The sequence below is a fragment of the Arvicola amphibius genome, chromosome 10, assembly GCF_903992535.2.
Source record: "Arvicola amphibius chromosome 10, mArvAmp1.2, whole genome shotgun sequence".
Lineage (NCBI taxonomy): Eukaryota > Metazoa > Chordata > Mammalia > Rodentia > Cricetidae > Arvicola > Arvicola amphibius.
The window spans coordinates 119,709,157-119,733,162 of record NC_052056.1 but is presented as its reverse complement, the minus strand read 5'-3'; the positions used below and the strand labels follow the sequence as shown (position 1 = coordinate 119,733,162).

Genomic DNA, 24,006 nt, shown 5'->3' with positions numbered 1-24,006 from the left:
ACCAAAGGATAGCCTGTGGGAGTCAGTTCTCCCCTTCCACCATGTGAGTTGGCCCAAAGGGATCGAACTCCCAGTGAGCTTTCTTGTCAGCCCTGTGTTTTGTTCTTGTTTGCTTGAGACAGAGTCTTACAATGTCGCCCCTGGCTGACTTGGGATTTGTAGACCAGGCTGGCCTCAAACTCAGAGTCTAGCCTGCCTCTGCCTCCCAAGTGTTAGGATTGTTCTGGTTTTGTTTTTTGAGGCAGAGTCTCACAGCATAGCCCAGACTAGCCTAGAACTTGCTTTAATTGTCCTGTCTCAGTTTCCAGCAACTAGGTAGACAGGTGTGCCGTGCCTCACCATCTTCCCATAAGCCTCTCTCACAGAATACTGGGGTCTGTCTCCGGTATTCTTCCCTTGCGGTAGGCCTGGCTCCTTTCCCTCCCTGCTTTGTCTTCCCACCATGGAGCTGATCTCAGAACATGGCCACATTGCTCTGCACCCCTTCACACAGTGGCCACCCACAGCCCAGCTCCCGGAGATCCGCATTTGCCGTATCTAATCTGGGTTCACTTTGCAAACTGATGGGTTCCTGACGGTTGTGAGAAAATGGGGTTTTGGCGAACTGGCCGAGAATTACATTACCATCTCATTCACCCCGTTCAGGCTGGGTTTATAAATGTATTCTGGTTGGTGACAGCAGTTGGAGCTGGCTGGGTGGCATGGGGTAGGGAGGTAGAATGCTCAGCCGGGCAGGTGGCTGCTGTTTCTGAGCTGTTGGTCACACAACTCTGCCTCCTCCTGGCACTGCAGGTTTAATAAAGGCAAGACCAGGTCTCATATACCTTCCCTGTGCACTTAATATCTGAAATGGAGTCCCAGCATCACCAGCCCCTGGAGTCCTGGGGTGAGGAAGAGATTCACTCGTGTCCACGTGGTCTGCCCAGGATAGCCCTGATGAGCCTGCACTTTGAACTTGGAGGTCTCGCTCAGTCTCCAGCCTGCATATTTCTTGAAATTGTATAATCAATCAGTCTATGCCGCTTGGTGCCCCACCCCCGCACCCTTCCGTCGAGTCTGAGTCCCCGACCCTGCCATTTGGAGATTGCCTGCCATCTCTTAAAGATGTCTCTCTTTAGTGGAATGCTACTTCATTCCATTTTCTTTCTCTTGCTCGCTTAGCTATTGTGGAAAGTCAGCTGGGTGAAGACTGAGCTCGGCCCCGGCTAATGACCTGAGCCGCTCCAGGCCACCGACTGCATCAGCTCGCACTTGTGGGTGGTCCGGCAGCGAGCATGATATCTTTTCTCTGTGACTCTCAAGGGTCCCTTCTTCTCACGAGCTCGGCTGTTCACACTTGGCTGGCCTGCCTCATCATTTGTGATCATGGTCGTCATGCAGACCCTGAAGCGGACCTGGAACCTCACCAAGGCTTGGATTTTATTAGCATTGAAGCCACTCGGCCTCTAGGCCAGTCGGCCATTTCATTCTGTTACATGGTGGGCTTTCCCTTCATTTCTATCTGGAGACTGAGCACTGTCCCAGAATGTGGAGGGGCTGCAGAGCCTGGAGAACTCTTAGGCTATATGAATCTGTGTGATGGAGGGCTAGGGTGGCCACAGAGAAGTCTGGGCTTTTAATGTTTCCTCAGTTGTGCAGGCTTCTTCAGCAAAGGAAGGAAGTTGATGTGCCAGCCGAACCCCTTAGAACAAAGCTCTAAGCATTTTTTGTGCTGAGCCTCCATTTCTTCATCTGTGAGACGGTGTTACTGAACAGCTAAGTCAGAGATGAGGTAAAGATTAAAAGGGAGATTCACGGGGCTGGAGAAATGGCTCAGTGGTTAAGAGCATTGCCTGCTCTTCCAAAGGTCCTGAGTTCAATTCCCAGCAACCACATGGTGGCTCACAACCGTCTGTAATCAGGTCTGGTGCCCTGTTCTGGCCTTCAGGCAGAGAGAATATTGTATACATAATAAATAAATAAATATTTAAAAAAGGGAGATTCACTGTGCTATCCAGTCAGCAGGGAGGGGCAGAAACTTAGTAACAAAGTGTCAGGGCTCTGTCATCAACAATGTGGTCACACTGCAGGTGTTGCCCTCTTGAGCCCTGAGTCACAGAGGGAGGTCTCTCTCCCAGAGTCCAGCTCTTCCTCATTCTGAATTCTGACTTCCTCTTAGGGATTGGGAGCCAGTTTTCTGACTCCAGCGCTCCGGGCTGAGCATGAGGATAGTTAACTTTCTTGATGCCCCCCCCCCAGCCCCCTGCTCCCCAACCCTGTGCACTGTAGACAGGTATCTGAGTCTGAGGATAGTTAACTTCCTGGATGTCCCCCATCCCCCTACTCCCCACCCCTGTGCTCTCTAGACAGGTATCTGAGTCTGAAGATAGATACCCACCCCATCCCTCCTCCCACCCCCTGGACTGTCAGGAGCTCCCCTTCCAGGCCTCCAGAGCCGGTCTCTATAATGTCTCTTCAGTCCGCCATCCTGCTAGACTGAGGCAGCAGGAAAGAGATCTCAGCTCAGGCCTGATCATTGACCACCCAGGGTTTTAGTTCCCTGGAGACGTGGTGTGCCCATTGTGCCGGGATATCCAGGTCTTTTAGGACATACAAAGACTTCCTCCTAATATCACTTTCTGCAGGTACTTGTGCCCCGATGGCCTTTTTTCTGAACAAAGTGGCTTGCAGCAGCCCCAACCCCAGACACTACAGGTGCAGCATTCACAGAACTGGGTCCAGGCAGCCCTGCTGGAAAATGATCCTGGTGGCCTCAGACAGGGCACAGCTACAACCCTGTACTGGTTGAATTTGAGTCAGTTCTGTCCTCTGAATATGGACTGTCTGCTGGCCTCCTGTAGGGGCCCAAAGAGCCCCAGTCCCTGAAATGGGGCTCACAGTACTTCAGATGCTTCCAAGTAACCATGGCCAGATGTCTGTATAGATGCTGAGGCATCCACCAAGGAGCAGCAAATCGAGTAGCATGTATGTGTGTGCATGTGCACATGTGTGCCTTTGAGCCCTTATACATCTGAGATGTTCTGAGCACTCTGCAAGTCAGGTGCCCAGTCAGTACTAGGAGTACATGAGGTGCTGATGAGCGTAGGAACCCACTGTGTGACACACCCCACCACGGGAGAACAGGAGTTACAGGTCCAACCTGGGCCTCGAAATTCAGGACCTGAAGAAGTCTGAATTGTGTATGTATGCATCAGCAAACCATAGGGGACAACAGGGACCAGAGAGCTCTGCAGCCAGAATGGCATTGAAGAGGATCAGGTGTGGCCGTGGTTGGTCTCTGGTGCAGGTGTGCCATGGCCGATCCTGTGGTTTGACTCAGGTAGAGTAAGCGAAGATGCACTTGGACAAGATGGGCCACGTGGCCGTGTGTCCCCAGGTGGCCCACTGCTGATGTACTGGATCCTTGGGAGCCAGCAACTCAAGTCCACATCTGTAACAGGGCCTGCGGGCCAGCCTCCCACCCACAACCTTGTCCTGACAGAGGCAGCAGAGGAGAGATGGGAACTCAGACTCCCTGGCTTTGGGGAAGTCCCTTCTCTGCACCGTAGTGCCCCCATTCTGTGGATGGCGGCATAACAGCAGAGTCCCGCTCCTGGGCATCCTTCAATTCGGAGAGGCTCCAGTTTGGGTGGCCACCTTCATTGTTGTCAGTCCCCTGCCTCAGCCTTATCTCTTTGTGACTCTTTAAGCGTCTGGATTTCAGAACCCTCTGAGCTTTCCAAGTACACCCACCTCTCAGTTGCTGCCTGCTTATGCTTCTAGCCTGGGCTCCCCACTCTCTACACGTGTGCGTGCACACACACACACACACACACACACACACACACACACACGGTCTAGAATGTGCTGCTTATCTGTCTTCCAAGTGCTAGGATTATAGACATGGCTAGTCTCTCCTCTGTGTGGACACTCCAGGCAGTACCACCTGCAGTGCCAACAACACCCTTGGTCTCCTTTCCCAGTCCCCCCTCCACACACACACACACACACACACACACACACACACACACCCCATCTGCCCCATACTCCCTCCCCCTCCCTCCAGACTTCCCTGGGCCAGCTGTTTTCTGTCCGGCTCCCTCCTGCCTTCTTTCCCTTTCTCGGTTATTGTTTTCTGGCTCTTCGCCTGCCAAGACCTGGCAGGGCAGGCTGCATGATGAATCCCTTGGATTTGCCACTCAAGTCCCGGTCAGGTGGCTGAAATCAGAGTTAGAGCTGGCACACGGCTTTATCCTGACCACTTCTGAGCCAGGATTTCTTCTAAAACAGCGCTTGACCGGTGAGCCGTCCTGCAGTGCCTTCTGTTCTTCCTTGGGCCCTAGTAAGCCTTTGGCAGGACAGGCATTGAGTTAGTGCCAGCCATTGAACTAGGAAGGCCCTGGGCCAGCTTGACCTTCCTAGAGGCCAGCGTGTGTGCCTGGGTGTGCCTTCACTACACGAGCTGATCCCCGGTGCACTCCCCACCCCATCTCACAGCCAATTACCAGAGAGTAGAGCTTGGAAGAGAGCTGCGTGCCTCCTGCCTTCTCCACCTTTGCCTCCTTCCTGCTCACTTCCCATCAGGGAGTCCTTGGAGCGCCACCCTGCCACCCTGTGGTCCCTGTAAACACCCAGCAGCACTCTCCTTTGTTTCCCTCTCAGTGACAACTGGTGAGCAGCTTCGTGGCTGCTCGTTGTCATTCTGGTAGGCTCTGGTTTCCAGAGAGCTCCGGGTGCTTTCTGGGTATTGTATTTATTTCTGCTGTGCCCAGAGCACATCTGCATGGGTCCCAGTGCATGGTGGAGAAACTGAGTCTCCACGGAGGAGAGGAATACCAATGGTTGAAAGAGAGACACATGGCAGGGGTTTTTCTTGGACCGCGGAGGACATGCGCGCTGGGTGTGTGTTTTAAGAGTGTGTGAGCTGAGGGCAGTTGGAAAAGCAGAATGTTGTGGACTTCCCAGCGCCATGCTGCTCTGAACTCTTGGATTGGGCCAAGCCGCTCACTGCTGCCTTTGGGAGCAGAGCTCTCACCCAGGCAGCTCCCAGCCAGGCAGTTTACCCAAAGCTACCTCTCCAGGCCTCAAGGCCAGCAATGACCAGCTTGCCTGCTGGGTGTGCACAGGCAGCGCGGCCCCTCCTGCCCATCCACTCCCTCACCCTTCTCCCTCCCTTGCTTCTCTTCCCCAGTTTTATGGCTGGCATATGGAAGCCATTTCTATTTATCCACTGTACCAGGATGCTGCATCGTGCTGTGCTCCAGCGAGCGGAATCCTCAGAGTCCCTGCAGGGCCATTTCAGAGGCTGCATGCAAAGCAGCCAGCTGTTTGCAGGGAGCGGCTGGGCCCGTTACATCAGTGTAGAGGCGGCCTGGCCATCTGTGCACATGGGCATCCCGGGCTGTCTGCGTCTCAGAGATGGAGGCGGTCCGTGTTCTGTCAGAGTCTGGGTGGTTGTTTTGTGTCCCTGCTGTTTTTCATTCCTTCTCCGTTCTCCGTTCTCCAATAACTTTGTGGTCATGTCCCTGGGCCTCTTGGCCAGGGCTGAGGGAGAAGTTCCGGGGAGGACCACAACAGCTCTTTAGTGGTCAAGGTCATGTCTGTCTGCTCAGCCTGATTTTCAAAAAAGCGCCCTGCCCAGGACACTGGCAGTGGAGAACACACTGTTTACCTCTAGGAACTTTCCCCTAGGCTTAGATGCTGACCTCCAGTGGCTGAGTGTGTTCCGAGCCTTGCCTCCTCTGGCTTGTTCCAAGCTATGGGTGCCAGAGCCAGGGAGACTGCACTTCTGCTGCCTGTTGGGACCCTGCCCCTATGTCTCTTCGAGCTTCCAGCTGCCTCCCAGACAAGTGGGACCGCAGAGGCAAAGGCCAACTGTTGTCTTCGGAGGAAACTGGGGAAGGCCAGCCCCCGTGACCATCCCCTGCTGATGTCATCTAGGCCCCTTCGTGTGCTCCTGTGGTATGCCTTGCTCCTGGTTATGCAGGTCATCTGGAAGGTGCTTTCGTGCTCCAGGCAGGGGCATACCAAAGTCCAAGGGAGGATGCTGGTGGGATCTTTAATGGTCTGAGTTGGAGAGGGCCTGTCGCAGCAACATGTGATGAGGGGCTGCTCCGGTGCGATGTTGGGTGAAGCCAGCTCTCTCACCTGGAGACCTGCGTACCTAGTTCACACGGGAAGCGCATAGGGGTGAGGCCGGGCAGGTCTTGTCACCAGGGTAGTTGGGTTCCAATAGTCAGTGGGGCAGGGACTAAAATCATGCGCTGTGATGGACACAGCAAGAAGTCACAGGACAGTCTCTGCCTGCTCCTGGGATCGGTGCCCCATGTGAACTGGCGGACCTGTTGTTCCACCTCTCAGCGTGGACATATCCCTTCTGCCCTCCGGTAGGGCCCCTAATTGCCTTCTCCCTCTGGAACGCTGCCGAGCCCCCAGCACAGATCAGAGAACGGGACAATGGGCCTTAGGAGCTGGAGTGACTCCAGCCTCGGAGCCCAGCAGCCAAACAGGCGCAGGCAGGGAGTTTGCAGCTCGGACTGCAAGAGCTTTTGGACCCGGAGCCACCAAAACCTCCACATGAAAGGGCTGGGAGACCAGTGGCTCCCTGCCCACCACTTACGACCTTTCTCTAATCCCTAAATTTCCTACTCAGCCACCTGCATGGGCCAGAAGGAGGCTTTATGGAATCACCTGTGGCTTCCCTGAAAAGCCCTTCAGTGACCAGGTACCCAGAGCCTTTCAGCCTCTCCCTGTGTGAGAGCTGCTAACAGGTCCCAAGCCTTGCCAAGTTCTATTGTCGTGTTCTCCACGGTGAAAGGCTGAAGGTTGGCAACATGGTGGGAGGAAGCACTCAAGTGCCCCACACCGGACATGGGAAACTGCGTGTCCTTTCTGTGCCCTTCAGAAGGGTCCGTCTTGATCGCTCTTGGACACAGAGGGATCATGTCGTGTCCCTTCACACACGGTGCTGCCTATGGCACTGTGTCCTTGGCCTCTGGCTGCCTACAGTCAGGTGCTCTGTGGGAATGTATGATCCACAGGGAGAGATCCTTGATGTCACTTTAGTTCTGCAGACTTATTTATCCCTTATTGCGCGGGACTAAACACTTTTCTGGGCTCTGGGACACCACAGTGACCATGACAAAGGTCTGTGTCCCTGGGGAGAAGGCAGACATGCCAGGTTCTGAGCATTCACTGGGCCACTGGAGTCAGAGGTAAGAGACAAATGACCATGGGACTTTGCAGAGAAGTCAAGGGCAGAGTCTGTCCTGAGGCAGCGTAAGGGTGGGAGGTTGAAAGACCTGAGAAAGCCGATTGCCTAAAGGTCTCTCAGGCCAAAAGCTCCAGACCAACTAGGGAGCCAGAGTGGTGAAGAAAGGAATAAGACATGAGAGGGGCCTTTTAATCGGAGTGTGTGTCAAGGGGGTAAATGCTTAGGGCTTCCCAGGGAGGCCAACACTGTGGTGTCTTTGAGGCAGAAAACCAATAGCTTAGTTTTTGTATGTGTGTTTGTGTGCGTGTGTATGTGTGTGAGATGCGTATGCATGTGGGGTGGGTACACATGCCCATGCATGCATATGTGGAAGCCAAAGTCTTATTTGAGACAGGGTCTCTCACTGAACCCGAGGCTCCCAGTTGGCCAGGGAGCCGCCCCCAGGACCTGCCTAACTCCCCCTCTCAGTGCTGGTGTTCCAGCCCCACCGTACAGCTGGGGATCTGAGTGAGGGTCTCTGTGTTTATGCCACAAGTTCTTTACCAGCTGAGCTGTCTCCCCAACCCTGCCTTAGTGTTCCTAAAGGGTTATGCTGAACTGGGAAGTTAACACACACACATACAAACGCAGACACATGCACATACACAGAGATACACCATACACATAAGCATACACACAGGCACCAGAATCAATGCAGATACAGTTACACATAGACACATACATACATACACAGAGACATACAGACACAGATACACAAAGATACAAAGACATGCACACACAGACACACGCGTGTGCGCGCACATACACACACACACACACACACGACTCACAAACTCACAGTGGATTTCTCTGATATAGAAAAGGCCATAGGGCAGGACAGTAAACGGACAAGACCCTGGAAGGGGTTGGGTTGGGTCCAGGGCAGAGATGGCTCCAGCTGTGGCAAAGCAGAAGCGTCATTGAGAAGTGAGATTAAAAGGACAATTAACTTGACATAATTGTGCCTATTTTGTATAGTATCTGGTGCTCATTTGCAACATGGCAGTGGCCAGAGAAAGGGAGTCTGAGGCCAGGAATCTGTGGGGAATCACTTCAATCCTAGGCCCCTCCTGCCTGTGTTGATCAGCCGTTCCCTCTGCCGATTGCAGACCAAGGACAGTACACTCTCAGCGTCCCTATTCTGCCTCTTCACAGCCAGCCCGTGAATCCTCTGGGGCAGATCCCAGGAATCCAGACAGATTTACTCACAACTTGGTGTCAGCTGGAGAAGCCCACAGGTGCTCTCCCTAGTGAGGGAGAAGCCATCCCGTCCTGGTGATGTGCCTGGTGCACAAGCCTCGCCCTGTGAGTGTTTGTCGATAGGTTGGTGGTCCGAGGCTCATCAGGGCAAAGGGAGGGCTCCTGGATGCTCATAGTGTTCTTGTATGTTGGAGCAGTGCAGCGTATGCTGGGCAGTGCTGGTGGAAGACCTCGGCCCCTGACACACAGTCCAAGAGCTTGCTGACCCCCTCAGCTCCGGAGTTTGGGGTTGTTTCACAGGACACCTGCATCTGCCTGCCTGCTTTGTTGATTAGTTAGTTGGTTGTGTTTTTTTTGGCCATCTTAGGAATCTCAAACTGTCACAAACTTTGGGGGAGGATGACCTTGAACTCTGATCCTCCTGTCTCAACCTCCTAAATACTGAGATTGCATGTTGTGCTACCATACCCGGTTTTGATTTATAGATATGTGTGGTGCTGGGAATTGAACCTGGGTCTCTGAACATGCTAGGCAAACACTCTGTCAGCTGAGCCACATCCCAGCCATGCCTATGGCGATTGCTGCTACCTGTGAAGACACTGATACCCCAGTCGCACGCTCAGATGGGTCAGCCTCTTCTCCCGAGTGGCGTTGAATCTCCTTTCTTGCTCCAGCATTGGGTGGGTAGTTTGTTTCAGAACCTCCTCCAGAGGCCCTTTGAACTGACACACAGGTGCTCCCACAGAGGGTGGAGCATAGGCTATTGTCCAGGGGATCTGTCCTCTGCATGGAGACATTTGCCCTGTGAGCAAGGCAGTGCTGGGTTTGCATTCGTGAGCAAAGGTTAGTTCCAAGTCACAGTTCTTTTCGGGATAAAACAAAACACGCACGCGCCAATTGAAGTAGAGCTCGCACTGACTTCATGTTTAACGTAGCCTCTGCAGTTGTTCCCGGAGTCCTGAGGGCTCGCTGCACACACCTGTCCCCACTGTTCCTCCTAGCCATGTGTAGTCTGTAGCTGTAGGGTGGTGACATGTTGCCTCTGCGGTACCACTGTCACCTCCCTCTGCAGAGCCTTTGGTGCTCTGGATGAGCAGCTGCCATCCTTGGCAGCCATTCTCCCCAGGCTGGGCCCGTGGAGGATCTTATATAGTAGAGAGACATGGTTAGGTAGAGCTGCCCAAGGATGCCCACACCTGCAGCAGAGTGACCAGTGCATCCCTCTGGGGCCCTACCACCAGGGCCCACATCCTGGCTCAGCCTCTCCCAGTGACGGGGTCTTGGGCACGGACACATTTGTAACAGGACCCACCCTGTAGGGTTCTTGTGTTTCGAGGCTCTGTCAGTGTGCGGCACGTCACACTAGAGCTCGAAGTGGTGCTGTGTCCTTTCGTCCTTGTTTGTTCCATTGGCGCTGTTCCTTCTGTCAGGAGTTTCCTACCTGCATACTGTGCACACCAGCACGGTCACACACACATGTGCACATGGGACTTGCTTCAGAGCTATGACCAGCAGAGGAACAAGGCGTCTGGGTTGGACAGGAAGAAATGAATCAGACAGTCTGGTCCTTCACGACCGTACCTTACAAGGTGTCTGTAGGAGGAACCCGGTATGTAGACACTGTCATTTGCAGGGCTGCCGGGAAGGTGGGACGCTGACCTCACTTTCCAGTAGCATGACACCTGCATCCGGAAGCTGTGGGGGCGCCAAGGATGTGGCTCTAAGGTGGAGCACTTGCCTGGTGTGCTGGGGGTCCCTGAGTTCCATCCCCACCATGGTACTGGGGTGTGACGTGGTAGGATGTCGGGAGGTGCTAGATATAAGCGATGGAACTCAGCACTGGGGATCTGCCGGTTTGAAGCGCTGAGCCTAAAATGCAGCCCTGGCACACGCCTACTGGTTGGTGAGGGTCCACAGACATGGAAGGCTCAGGCAGCTGTGGAATGGGGAGAGGTGTGATTGAGCGAATTTGTTTGGTGGGTTCTTTTTGAGGCAGGGTCTCACTGTAGCCACGCTTGCCGTGATCCTCCTGTCCAGTCCCCAGTGCTGGGATTGCATCCGGCCACTGCGCCCAGCCTAGTCTGTACTCCTGAGAAGTTAAACCCTGTGACCTGTCACCCTGAGTTCTAGGTATTTATTTACTCCAAAGCATGAGAGCGCACTCCCCACAGCAAGCCTGCTCTGTCCGTGGATGTCGGGAGGGACACGGCGGGTACTTGGGGGCACTTGAGGATGGAGTGTGCTCACTAGCGCAGGGCTGACTGACACATGACACAACGCAGATTCATTCAGGGTAATTACGGTGAGAGGAGGCAGACGCATGTGTAGACTGGACAGTGTCCTAAGATTCTAAGACACGCAGAGTGATCAGGGGTAGCAGCTGAGTGGTCTTGCAGGAAGGACAGGAGGCAGAGGACGTGATGGCTCTGTGTCCTTTTATTTAGATTTCTTATTGTGTATTTCTGATTTTTCAAGACAGTGTTTTTTGTATAGCCTTTTCTGACCTGGAACTCGCTCTATAGACCAGGGTGGTCCCAAACTCCCAGAGATCCACCTGCCTCTGCCCTCCTAAGTACTGGAATTAAAGGTGTGTGCCACGACTTCGGGCTTCATTTATTTATCTTTTAGTTCAGTTTTTACGTGCCAGGGGTTGACCTCAGAGCCTCGTGCACACTAAGCTATGTTTTCTGGATGTGTTGTGTCTCTGGCCCACTTTCACTTTTGAGTCATCATTCATTCATTCATTTATTATTTAACTAATGAATGTGTTGGGGTTTTTGATTTTTTGTTTGTTGTTTGTGGGGAGACAAGGTCTTGCTATGTAATGCTGGCTGGCTTAGAAGTTGATATATAGACCAGGCTGGCCTTGACCTTAAAGAGGTCCATCTGCCTCCACCTCTCCAGTACTGTGATTAAAGGCATGTGCCATCATACTCGGCCTGTTTTTAATATTTAGTTGTTTACTGTGTCTGTTTGTGCACGCGGGGAGTCAGAGGACAGCCATGGGAATCAGTTCTCTACTTCATCCACGTGGATCCTGGGGTCAAAGCTCCGGTCATCAGATTGACAAGACCCTTAGCCCTCTGAGCCGTCTCACCAGGCTGGTATTTATTCTGAGACAGTTTACAAGTCTGGGTGGACTTGAACTCACTCTATAACCCAGACAGGCTTTGAATTCAAATCTTCCTGCCTTCATCTCTCAGATAGCTGGGACTCCAGGCCTGTGTTGCCAAGGCCCAGCTGGCTTTAACTCCTTTGACATTCGCTGTTGCATTTTCACACTTGTGCCAGACATAATACCTTGTTGGGCTGAGGGTGTTAGCTCAGCGATTAGAGCCACCACAGGCGTCCTGGGCTCCATCCCCCGGACACTACCCAAAAAGCCTTACTTGTCAAGCCGTACTACGCTTTTCAAACATGCCACATTTTAGTGAGCGTCAGTGGTGGGTCCCCTTCTGTGGCTTTTATTAATATTCGTGGGGACAGCCTTGTGACATGGTCGTAACAGGGCCCTGCAGCCCCGGCCCCCTCTGTCCTAGCCCGTGTGCTAGGCTACCTCTACCACACATCTGCTTTGTTTCCATCACCGTGCAAATGGCAGTGTCTAAACTCCGGGTTCCTCCTCATGGAAACCTCGTTTACAGTGCTGGGTTGTGGGATACCAGATTGTCACAGAGTCACTTCTTCTCGCGTAGATTAACCGGGTTGGACTCATTGCCCCAGTGCTCAAATTCACCTTGTGTATCAGGAGAGAGACTACGGATTGTGACAAGGCCGTGGGCGCAACGCTCAGTCAAGGGTCCTGTTGATTGTCCTTCTCATGCAGGCAGAGGACCGAAAGAGCCCCTCTTTCCCAGCTGATCCAGGACAAGTGCCCAAATGCAGCTCCGTTGGCTGGCTCCAGTGCCTCACCCACTATGATCCCTGGCTCTGCTGGCAAGCTCGGGTCAGCTGCTTTTAGCCAGGGCCGGCTCTGTCCAAGCCAAACAGCGTGGCTGAAGCTGGGAGAGGCAATCTGCCGAGACAAAGCAGGGACAAGGTCCTGGAAGAGGTGGGCGGGGGCCGGGTGGGGAAGAGAAGAGAAAAGCAACAGATGCTCTGCCCATCCCGGGGTTGGGGGAGTCCACTTTGGTTAAATGTTTGAATGAGCAAGATCCCACATGCTTCCAAAAGTCAAAAGTGTGCACGGGTGAGGCTGCAGCCCTTCTGCCTGCCCCCCACCCCCGGCCCCCAGCAGCCGGTTTCTTTTTTTCTTCCTGCGTTTCTTTTCTAAAGATGTAGACGTGTGTGTAGGTTAGCTGTCCCTCCCCCACTCCCTCTGCTCTTCTGTGCTTTTTTTCTTTTTTATAAAAGAAATACATTCATTATTTATAGGAGAGGGTTGGCGTGCCCATGCACGTATGGAGGTCAGGGAACAACTTAAAGGCGGCTGTATTCCTCCCACCCACGTGCGCGCCAGGGGTTGAACTCAGGTCATCAGGCTTGGTGGCAAGCCCCTTCATCTGCTGAGTCATCTTGCTGGCAATTTTTTTTCTTTTTTAAGAGAAAGAAGGCATTTTTTTTGATCAGCTACCCTGATGCGTGTTGCTAGCAGCACAGCGTGTAGCGCGGCTGACACGAATGACCTTGCGCTGAGCTGTTCTGTTGTTATCTTCAGCCTGGGTTCTAAGGAAGTCTCTGCCCTCTCCAATGCAGATGGGGGCAGCCGCCAGCATCCAGGACTCCCAGGTCCCCAGTCTGGTCTCCAGGCCGACAGTCCCCCTCCAGTCCCACGGGACACAACTGGGAGATGAATTATCAAGAGGCCGCGATCTACCTCCAGGTGAGTGCAGCTGGGGTGGGGGTGGGGTCGTGTTCTGAAGGCTGTGGTCTGCCTGCTCAGACTAGCATTCCCGAGTGTGTGCCTGTCCCTCCCCTGAGCCCTGTTTGTGGCTATGCTTGCAGCAGGCAGGTCTCCAGTCTTTCCCCTCTGTCTTCCCAGGACCACATACACAGACCAGACCCAGCTCTCAGGGAATCTTATGCTACCTTGTATTGTAGCAGGGGAGTGTTCACGCAGGGGCGCGACCTCCTCAGTCTGTTCCTCTCATGTACCATTCTCTGCCACTGTCAGGCTTGATCGTTATGCTTGTTGGGGATTTTCCTTTCCTTTCCTTTTTTTTTTTTTTTTTTTTTTGAGACAGGGTCACTTTATGCAGTTCTGTAACTCACAGAGCATCCTCCTGCCCTCTGTCTCCTGAGTGCTGGGCTCAAAGGCATGGGCCATCACACCTGGCAATGTTTGGGAATTTTTTTTTTAAGCAGTTACTTTTCTATAAAGCTTATATTACATGTTTGTTGACCATAAATTCAGATAGTCTCAGACAACATAATGTCTTCCCTTTTTGTTTAAGAAACTGGATCTCACTGTGTAGTCCTCACTGCCCTGAAACTTCTTATATGTAGACCTGGCTAGCTCTCAAACTCATCGAGCCCTGCGTGCCTCTGACTAAGGAGTGCTGGGGATTCAAGTGTGCACGCCACACCCGGCTCTTGTTTATGCAGAGAATCTACTCTATGAGATCTTACCATAAATGAGACCTTACTAGTTAATTACCTTGTGCAAATGGAGAATTCTGTTTAACAGTTCTAGACCAACATGGCTATTGATTTCTGTACAGCCTAAAGCTGCCAAAAGCTCACTTACCTGCATATAATAGTGTGTGCACACGTCTGCATTTATGTCTGTATAGTGCACACGAGTGTGTATGTGCATGCATATATGTACATGCACATGTGTATATGTGTGTATGTAGTGTACATGCATATGTGTATATGAGTGCATGTGTATATGTGTGTGCATGTGTATACACGTGTGTGTATATTTATGCTGTGTGCATGCATATGTACGTACATACACATAGAGTTATACACACATCTGAAAGCTTGTTTATGTAGAGTCAGTGTAGGCTTGGGAAGAGAGGTCAGTTCAAGTGCTTGCCGCACAAATGAGGACCCGAATTCAGATCCCAAGGACTTGATTGTAATTCCAGCCCTGGGGAGGCAGAGACAAGTGGGTCGTAAGGCTTCTGGCCAGCCTTGCCTCCTTGTGATCTCCCAGGCCAGTGAAAGACTGAAAGATTCCAAAAAGCAAGATGGGTGCCTTGACCTCTGGCCCCACATAACACACACACAGGTTACGGGTTAACGGCTTGCTGATGGCATTCTTACTTCCTCAGCATCCTACATTGTCTGAATTATTTTACAAGAGAAGGTATCTTTTTGAAAATTAAGGGCCAGCAAGATGTCTCAGAAGGTAAAGGTGCTTGTCGCTCAAGCCTGGCCACCTGATGTCGATCCCCTGAACCCTGGGGGTTGCAGACCCAGGGATAGCAGTTGACTAGCCAACAGAACGTCCTAGACTCAAACCTAGTGGGGATTTGGAAGGAAATAGCCCCCAAAGGGAGTGTAGGATTAGGAGTGTGGCCCCGTTGCCAGAGGAGGTATGTAACTTTGAGGTCTCAGATGCTCAAGCCACGCCCAGTGGTTCAAACCTCTTGTTGCCTGTGAGTCAGATACAAGACTCTTCAGCTATGTCTATGTAGCCCTGGCTTTCCCAGAACTCCCTATGTAGACCAGGTTTGTCTAGAACTCACAGAGATCCACCCTGCCTCTGCCTCCTAAGTGCTAGAATTCAAAGTGTATGCAACTACACCTGGCTAACACATCATTTTACTGATTTTTATTTTTTTATGTTTATTGTTGTTGAAATCGACATGTGTGATGGGGGTACGTGTGCGACGGGGTACGCGTGTGATGAGGTACGCTATGACGGGGTATGTGTATTATGGGGTACGTGTGTGATGGGGTATGAGTGTGACGGGGGTATGTGCATGACAGGGTACATGTGTGATGGGTATGTGTGTGACAGGGTGCGTATGTGAGGAGTACGCGTTGTGACAGGGTAAGCATATGACAGGTTATGCGTGTGGTGGAGTACACGTGTGACGGGGTGCATATGTGATGGGGGGTACGCGTATGACAGGGATGCATGTGATGGGTACGCGTATGACGGTACGTGTATGACAGGGTATGCGTTGCTGTGATGGTGGCGGTACCATATGTGATGGGATACGTTGTGACAGGAGTGTGCGTGTGATGGGGTACAGTGTGATGGGGTATGCGTGTGTGGCGGGGTACACGTATGACGGGGTGCGTATGTGACGGGTACGCATATGACAGGGTACGTGTGTGATGGGGTATGTATGTGATGGGATACGTTGTGATGGGGGTATGTGTGTGACAGGTATGCAATGTGACGGGGGTATATGAGTGACGGGTACGCGTTTGTGACGAGGATGCCTGTGACGTAATACGTTGTAACAGGGGTACCCATGTGGTGATCAGGGACGACTCTGTAAAGAATGGATCTCCTTCTACCATACTGGCCTGTGGCTTGAACTCGGCCATCAGGCTCTGCAGCAAGCACCTTTACCTGCCATGCCATCTTGCCTGACCCAGCATCAGCTTTTCCACAGTAAAGAGCACAGCAGAACTCAGATCCTAGGATCCCAGTCTGTGTTGGAGCGCTGTCAGGCTGTGGTCAGGGCCAGGTCTGCACTCCCAGTTCAGCTCACTGGTGTGTGTGGGGTGCTCGCCCTGGCCTGCATTGAGGGAATCTGCTACTGGAGGCTTCCTCTTCTCACATTTTGCCTGTAACTTCTCACTCACCCTTGGATTGCCGTGACCTTCGAGGTTCTGGCCGTGCTGGAGAGAACAGAGACCAGAGGCCTGGCTGGGGTGGACAGTCTGTGCACGAGCCCACAGCTCTCTTTGGGAGCTGTGTTAGGTCCTGTGATGTGGATTCTTGGGCCTCTTTGTGTTGGGAGTCAACACCCCCATCCCCTGGGTTCATAGCTGACGCCTCCCATCAGGTTCACCTCTCCCTCGCAGTTGCGCAAGAAAACTGCACAGTCTAGTAATTTAAAGCAGAGGCTTCCGGACCCTTCTGTGACTCCCTGGAGGCCACGATGAGGACGGTGGGAGATGCCGCCCGCACCAGACCACAGGGCCTTTCGGCGTCCCCTGGGCCACGACCCTGCTTCCTCTGTCTGGCCTGCGGTTTTTCTTCTGTTGCTGATGAGGACAGCAGCTCCAGCTCTCAGGAAGTGACCCTGTCAGCTACAGCCACGGCTTCCTCAGGAGGGGAAGAGGGCCATGGGCGGTGATTGCCTGTCCACCATGCCTTCTTGGATTGTAGAAGTCTCATGTATCCTTTGCTCTGGGACACTGAACTACCGGGCAGTGAGTTGTGAATGAGTGATGGTCCCAGCCTCTGTGTGGTGGCATCGGCCAGTACATCGTTCATCCTGTGGGGCTGTTCTGTGTGTCATAGGGCACTGAGCAGTGTTCGGAGTATGTCCAAGGTTGTTATTGGAGTGCTGCCTCTCCCACATTGAGAGCCCTAAGCAAGGAGCTGTGTGTGCAGAGTTGCAGCAGGCTCTCCAGGGCAAGCCCCCAGTCTCATTGAATGTAGTCACTGGCTGTTCATGGGTGTTACTGTGCTCAGGACTGCTTTAATAAAAGTTCTCCTTTCTCTGCACCTCTGGGGAAGCTCCAGCCTTGTCCTGTCCACCACTGGCAAGGACAACAGGGAGCTTAGTGCCTACAGCGACGGCTGGAACATCCAGGCCAGCCCTGCTTAGTTGGACTATGTGTGAGCCCTTACTTCAGGCCCTAAGAATTTATCCCCGGTAGGGACGGTACTTTCCATGCCCTCTGAGACATTCTATGTTTGAGGCAGATTTAAGCAGTACTTCTTGGCCATCATCAGGCAAACGTTGGCCGTTCAGCGAGGCCTCCTCCGAACCATGTCTGGCCTCTGTGACCGGCCCACTTCCTGCCCCTCCACCTCTCCAGCATGACACCTCTGTGCTCCACTCACATGCTCAAGTTGTCCTGTCTTTGTAGGAAGGCCAGAACAATGACAAGTTCTTCACACACCCCAAGGATTGCCCGCGCGTTGGCGGCCCCTACCTCTTTGCACACAACCACCTCTTCTACCTGATGGAGCTGCTCACAGCCCTGCTCCTGCTGCTGCTGTCGCTCTGCGAGTCGCCCGCTGTCCCTGCGCTCCGACTCGGCATCTACGTGAGTGCCTGCCACCTAAGGGGACTCAGCGGGGAGCATTCTAGAAGTGAAGAGAGACGAGAGACAATAGCCCTCTTTTTAACAGAATTAGGTTCATGGCGGCGTGTGTGTGTGTGTGTGTGTGTGTGTGTGTGTGTGTGTGTGTTCGTGCGTGCACTCATGCCATGGCACATGTATGGAGGTGAGAGAACAGCGTGTGGAGTGGGTTCTCTTTCTATCTGCATGTGGGATCCAGCGGGTAGAACTCAGGTGATTCTCCTCACCGAGCCGTCTCCCCAGTCCTAGTAGGTCTGCGTAGACGTAGAAGACTGTTAAATTCGGAACCTTCCATCTGGTTGTTTTTAACCCCATTCTCCTTCCCAAATGCCTTTCGTGGGATTTGTGTAAGCCCTGCACAGTTCTCCCCAGAACGGGTAGAGCCTCGGACTACTTTCTGACTTCACATCATGTGGGTCTACGTTTCTGTCTAGTGAATGTCAAGTTTATTCTTAGCTGTCTGGGAAAAACTCTGTCTCCAAGGACTGGTCCGGCATCTTGGGATTTGGTGCTTGTGAGTGTGTGTACGTGTGTGCACGTGTGTGTCCCAGGAGAGGGGTGGTGCCATGGACTCTCTGAGGACGGCCTTCACCTCTCTGACTGCAGGTCCACGCCACCCTGGAGCTGTTCGCCCTCATGGTGGTGGTGTTTGAACTCTGCATGAAGCTGCGGTGGCTGGGCTTCCACACATTCGTCCGACACAAACGCACCATGGTCAAGGTAATATATCCATCCATTCCATTGCAACGTGTTCCCCTGGGTCCCTGTCGTACCCGTGTCTATGGCTCCATTTAAAATCCCTGCCCCCACCCCACCCCCGCCCAGGGTATGCTCAGGAGGGGTAGCCCAGTGAGCTTGATTTGCATATGTCAGGAACCTATATGGTCACCTGGGGGAGAAGTGTGCTTGCTGGTCTTCCCATTTCAGCTTCTAGCCAGAGAAACAATGGGGGTCTCAGACCCAGCTCCATGACCTCAGTGGGACCATGCCAAGCGCCGGGCAGTTTGTCTAGGAAAACATCCCCAAATGAGTTGAACTGGATGATGAACTGAGTCCTCAAAGGCATCCTCGGTACCATGAAGTTGTTGGGAGGGTTACTAGTGGGCACGCAGAGACAGGTGATATCTCACTCTAGAGAGGACCCGCGTGCCAGCTTGTCTCAGGCTACACATCTGGACTGGCTGCAGGAGGGCTCACTGCTGCTGTTGAGAGGCAGAAAACACCACCCCGTGGTGCCCTGTTGGCTGTGTCAGTGCTCCCTGAGGCTGGGTCAGGGAGCTAACCACGTTTGACCTCCCATCCCAGACGTCTGTCCTGGTGGTGCAGTTCATCGAGGCTATCGTGGTGCTGGTGCGGCAGACGTCCCACGTGCGGGTGACCCGGGCCACTGCGCTGCATTTTCCTGGTGGACTGTCTGGTACTGTGGCGGAGTGCGGCGGTTAAGGCCCGGGGCTCGGTGGCCAGATAGTCCCGTGTGGTTGCCTGGCCCTCCCAGCTGACAGGGAGGGGAGTGGGCAGCAGTGGCCAGATAGTCCCCTGCGTTTGCCTGGCTCTCCCAGCTGACAGGGAGGGGAGTGGGCAGCAGTGGCCAGATAGTCCCCTGTGGTTGCCTGGCCCCTCCCGGCTGACAGGGAGGGGAGTGGGCAGGAGCTGAGTTGACTGGCCCCAGCCCAGTCCTGCCTCTGGGGGAAGTGTCAGCACATTAGCTTCAACATGGGGGTGGTAGGTATTTCTGGGGAACACAGCATCCTCACTCTGGCAGAGGCCTTCCCTGTCTTGGTGTATAATCTCTCCGGCCCTAAAGCTGACTTCTCAGCCCAGTCCTGCAGGCTCCTCCCACCCAGTCCAGAGCCCTGAGCCTGAGCTGACCCAACCCAGAATTAACGCCCTCTTTGGAGTCCATCCTGTCACTTGGCCAGGGACCCCCTGATGGCTGGGAATGAGCAGTGGTCCTCCAGGCCACGCCCAGCCTCCTGCCATGCCTTCCCTCTTAGGGCACTGTCCCCTGGGTGGAGGTGGCAGCTCCTACCTTGGTTCTCCCTGTCACCAACTGAATGGAGGCTTCAGGTGCGTTAGGGCTAAGTAAACACGGTGGCCTCCTGGGTGCAGTAGGACTTGCTCAGGTCACACCTCCTCCAGCATGTGCCCCCCCCACCCCTGCCACCCTTCAGCTGGCCGTCTTTCTCCCCAGCAACCTGCGCCAGATCTTCCAGTCACTGCCGCCTTTCATGGACATCCTCTTGTTACTGCTCTTCTTCATGATCATCTTCGCCATCCTGGGTGAGCGCCCTGTGTCCCTCCAGTCACCCGTGGGCCACAAAGACTGCACCCCCGGGGTGGTACCACAGTGCCGCAGTGCCGCACGCCGAGTGGCTCAGCAGCAAAGGCCTCAGCTGCTTGCAGCTCTGGACGGCTCGCCCACAACCTAGCACCTTTTCCCCACATCCTATGTGGTGGAAGGGCTGGGGCAGTTGGGTCTTGGTGTGTATAGGCCAGGCTGGCTTAGCCCCTTCGAGTGTCCTGCCTCAGTGTCCTAGTGTTGGGATTACATATGTGCACTGCCACCCACTCCTTGTTCAGTTCCGTTTGTCATCCTATGTTGGCGTTTTCCCTGGGTCATAATTCTGAGGCTCCTGAGGACTAGGAAGGAGTTACATCCCTGCCAGGGCCTGGCATGCCTACTGGCCATGACTTGGCTGCGTGTCCTCTGAGCCGCAGAGACAGTCTTATCAGCAGCACTGCGTCTACGATCCCACCCACATGATGTGATTAGTTTAAAAACTTTGCTGCACCTTAATTTCATTTTCTTATTGCCCCAAATTTATACAGAATTTTCAGCCCTTTTTCCTAGGCTAGACCGGACAGATCCAGCACCACTGCCAGGTGTCCGCAGACTTGCCAAACGGCCAGCATGACTTCCTCCAGAGAGCATGCGTGTTCTCCAGAGCGCTGCAGCCCTCCCCAGCCTCCCCTCCAGCCCTCATTCACTATAGTCCCCTCCTCCCTGTGCACACTCAAGGGTGCTCCGCTTAACTCCACTCTTGGTCTCTCTTTTTTCTACCACATTCTAGGTTTCTACTTATTTTCCACTAACCCTTCCGACCCAGTAAGTAAATAGGTCTTGGTCCCCTGTTTTACGGGGAGACTTTCCTGCCAGACAGGGTAGCTGGGAGGATCCTGGCCATGTTAGGAGGGGCACCCTGCCAGGTTTCTGGTTCCCAAGAGTCCCCATCCCTCGGACCTGAGCCATTGCTCTCTCTGAGAGCCGAGGGGCACCCTTTTCCTCTTCTTATGGGTAAAGCTTCCGGGATCAGGTTTGCAACATTGGAATGTTCTGGTAGAGAATGGGGGAGGGGGATCTCACTGCAGGGACGTGTGACACCCCGGGAAAACAGTCCCTCACCCCTTTAGCTGGTAGCCTGCTCTCATCAGCACAGCTCAGGAAGTGCAGGCCTGCATGGGTGCTGCAACTCTACTTTGATGCTCTTTGTATTTCAAGGAGGAAGGGGGGAGGCGCGTGCGCCCTGGATGTGACTGTCCAGGCCGTCCTCACGTCCCACGCTTTCCTTGTAGTACTTCAGCACCTTGGAGAACAGCATCGTCAACCTGTTCGTTCTTCTCACCACAGCCAAGTAAGCCTGGGCCCACTCCCTCCGCTGGCTCTGGCCCCCCTCCAGCCCAGGGCTGTCTCCTTTCCTCCCCATCGTTGTGCACACAGGGCTGAGTGGAGGGGAAGGGGGTGGCTTAAGCGCAGGGAGCAGCTGCAGGGTGCATCCTTAGCAGTTGAGGTGAGCCTCTGCAATGCAGCTTTCCAGACGTGATGATGCCCCTCCTACTCCCGGAGCCCGTGGTCCTGCATCTTCTTCATCGTGTACCTCTCCATTGAGCTGTACTTCATCATGAACCTGGTGAGTGTCTGTCTTGGCTCTACTACAGCGGGTGGGTCCCAGGGACAGAGCTGTCAGGACGTCCAGCAGCTGTGTGTTGCGTGTGGTGCCCTGCGGAATGCTGGGAACGCTGTGAGGATTCCCCAGCTCCGTGCCACCATTGCTGTGATGGGGCGGGATTGTACAGCGAGGATATTCTCACTGCTGCATCTTCCCTCCTTACACTAAGCATTTTGCCCTAATGAAGCCAGCCAAGCACTGTGCACAGATGCAGGGTAGCCATGCTGTGGTTCCGATACCATCATATGCAGGGGAGGCAGTGGAGAGTCAGGCCATCACCACACAGCTCAGAGTTGCTTGGTACTGCATCCTGTCTCATTATATGCCAGGAACTTCTGCCCCATTAATTGTAAACCATGAGATAACCCAAGCAGGATGTGTTCTACGAAGGACACAAAGTCCCTGTGCACACTGGACTGGCTCAGGGCCACCAGCAGTGTTTTCTGACATCAAGACTGTAGCCAACACTAGGCGGAGACTCGTAGCAACAGCAGAGTGAGCAGAGACCAGGGCTTCCCATGGTTTTCTGGTTTTGTGGTGTTGTGAATAGAACTCAAATCCTTTTTGACGGTGGTGAAGCTGACCACCCTGTCACACTGCATTTGACATTACAGGCCTGGTTTTATGTGGTGCTGGGGTTCGAACTGGGGGCCTCATACATACTAGGTAAACACTTTGCCAGCTGAGCCACATACCTCAGCTCTTATTTGTGAACATCTTAAAAACATCCTTGAGTTGATCCCCACAGTCAGGACCCAGGACAGAAACGGAAAGCAGACTGGAGAGATGGCGTAGTGGTTATGGGCATTTACTGCCCTGGGTGAGAACTCGTTGTTGGCTCCCAGCTCCTACAGTGATGACTCAGTTCCCCTGACCACCGAGAGGCGCCAGGAGAAGCAGATTCTCTTTTCCTCTGCTCTCGCCAGTTGAGACTCAGAACCCCACAAGGTGAGGGACTTGTCCCCACAGGTCAGCAAGCGGCGCTCCCACAGACACTGCCGGCTTCCTCAGTACACTGCCCACTGTCCCACAGACGTAGCCCTCACTCACCTCAGTGGGGGCAGGAAACATTTGCTCTGGAACTAAATGAGTGACCGTGGCCTGGGAAACACAGCTTGAGGTTACCCCGAGTCCTGTGTTCCGTGGTAACGTGGCCACCAAGGTTTGTTGTGACAGAGCAGTCATACATCAAGACACTCTTCAAACATGGTGGTGGAACTGCCGATTCAGAACGAGGAGGAGAGCCCTGCGGTGGCCCTCAGGTGCCAGCCGATGGGCACTCTTAGCCTTTGGATTGGTGGCTGGTTTGTACATCCTGAAGGATTTCCTTAATAGCCACAAAGACAAGGTCGCCTGCAGAGACGGTAGTAAATGGCTTGTAAAGGAACTGATGGGTAGTTTGTAATTAGGTCTCCTGACAGCCACACCCCAAGTTCTCCACAGTCTCTGAAGATTTAATCAGCCTGTGGTCAGGCTGTGTATGTGCTTTCTGGCTACTTTCCCCATACCACTTCCACACAGCACCAGACCCACAAGTCAAGGGCTAGGTCCCCAACTTCAGGCAGCTGTGAGCACCAGGGACCCCTCTGCTTCTGGCTCACTAGTTGGCATTATTGGGGTTCCTGCAACCCCCCACTTCAGGATCCGTAATTTCCCTCAGTGACTCGCAGAACGAGGCGATGATGTGTATGTAGGTTATAGTACGAGAACTACAAGGGGCAGATGGAGATCTGCATGGGCACAGTGGACGTCCCTCCTGTCCCCTCCTGACTTGCCCCCGCAGGCACCTCCCCATGTTAGACCTCTGGAAGTTTCCACAGAGACTCCATTACGTAGGCAGGATGGGGAATGTGTACAGCCACAGGGAACTGCGTAGAAAGAAACATGGCACAGTGCTTCCAGGTTGCGTGGGAAATCCTGTCCACTCAACATCCCCTCCAGAATGGGGTGGTAGCTCTGGGATGCAGAGGGTCTGAAGACTAGACCAAGGGAAAGGCAGAGAATCTCTGTGTGGACCAGCACCAAGTCAAAACAGCAGGGAATGACTCGGACCTGGTGCAATAACCCTGGCACTCAGGAAGCGGAGGCAGGGGGACAGCAAGCTCCAGACCAGCCCTATAGCTACAAAGCGAGACTGTATTAAGAGCCAAGAGAGGGGCCAGTGTGATAACTCCGCAGGTAAAAGCGCTCACAGCCTCACGGCCTGAAGAGGAGAGAACGGACCTCCAAAAGGTGTTCTCTGATCTCCACACACACTATTGCACATGGACACACACAGACACATACAGATGCATGCTTGTGTGCGCACAGTAATTACTTTTGGTGTGTTTTATTGGCACCCAGCCACACCCTGTGTCCACTCTCATCGGTGGCTGATCTCCTTGGAACAGTCCCACCACAGGATTGAGTAAACCCGTGACAGAGCCCATGGGCCCACGCAGCCTCCGGTCTTAACTGTGTGGC

General features: G+C 53.6%; 1 protein-coding gene across 1 annotated transcript in view; it reads left to right on the top strand.

Moving 5' to 3' along the window:
- Positions 1-24,006, top strand: part of Tpcn1 (two pore segment channel 1) — a 51,198-nt gene that overhangs the window by 10,693 nt on the left and 16,499 nt on the right. The window contains 13 exon segments of the mRNA XM_038346428.1: positions 5,398-5,406; positions 13,137-13,170; positions 13,172-13,253; positions 17,381-17,560; positions 18,203-18,316; positions 18,902-18,982; positions 18,984-19,013; positions 19,015-19,034; positions 19,788-19,876; positions 20,668-20,702; positions 21,170-21,228; positions 21,404-21,422; positions 21,424-21,504. Of these exon segments, the coding sequence (XP_038202356.1) occupies positions 5,398-5,406; positions 13,137-13,170; positions 13,172-13,253; positions 17,381-17,560; positions 18,203-18,316; positions 18,902-18,982; positions 18,984-19,013; positions 19,015-19,034; positions 19,788-19,876; positions 20,668-20,702; positions 21,170-21,228; positions 21,404-21,422; positions 21,424-21,504 (833 nt within the window).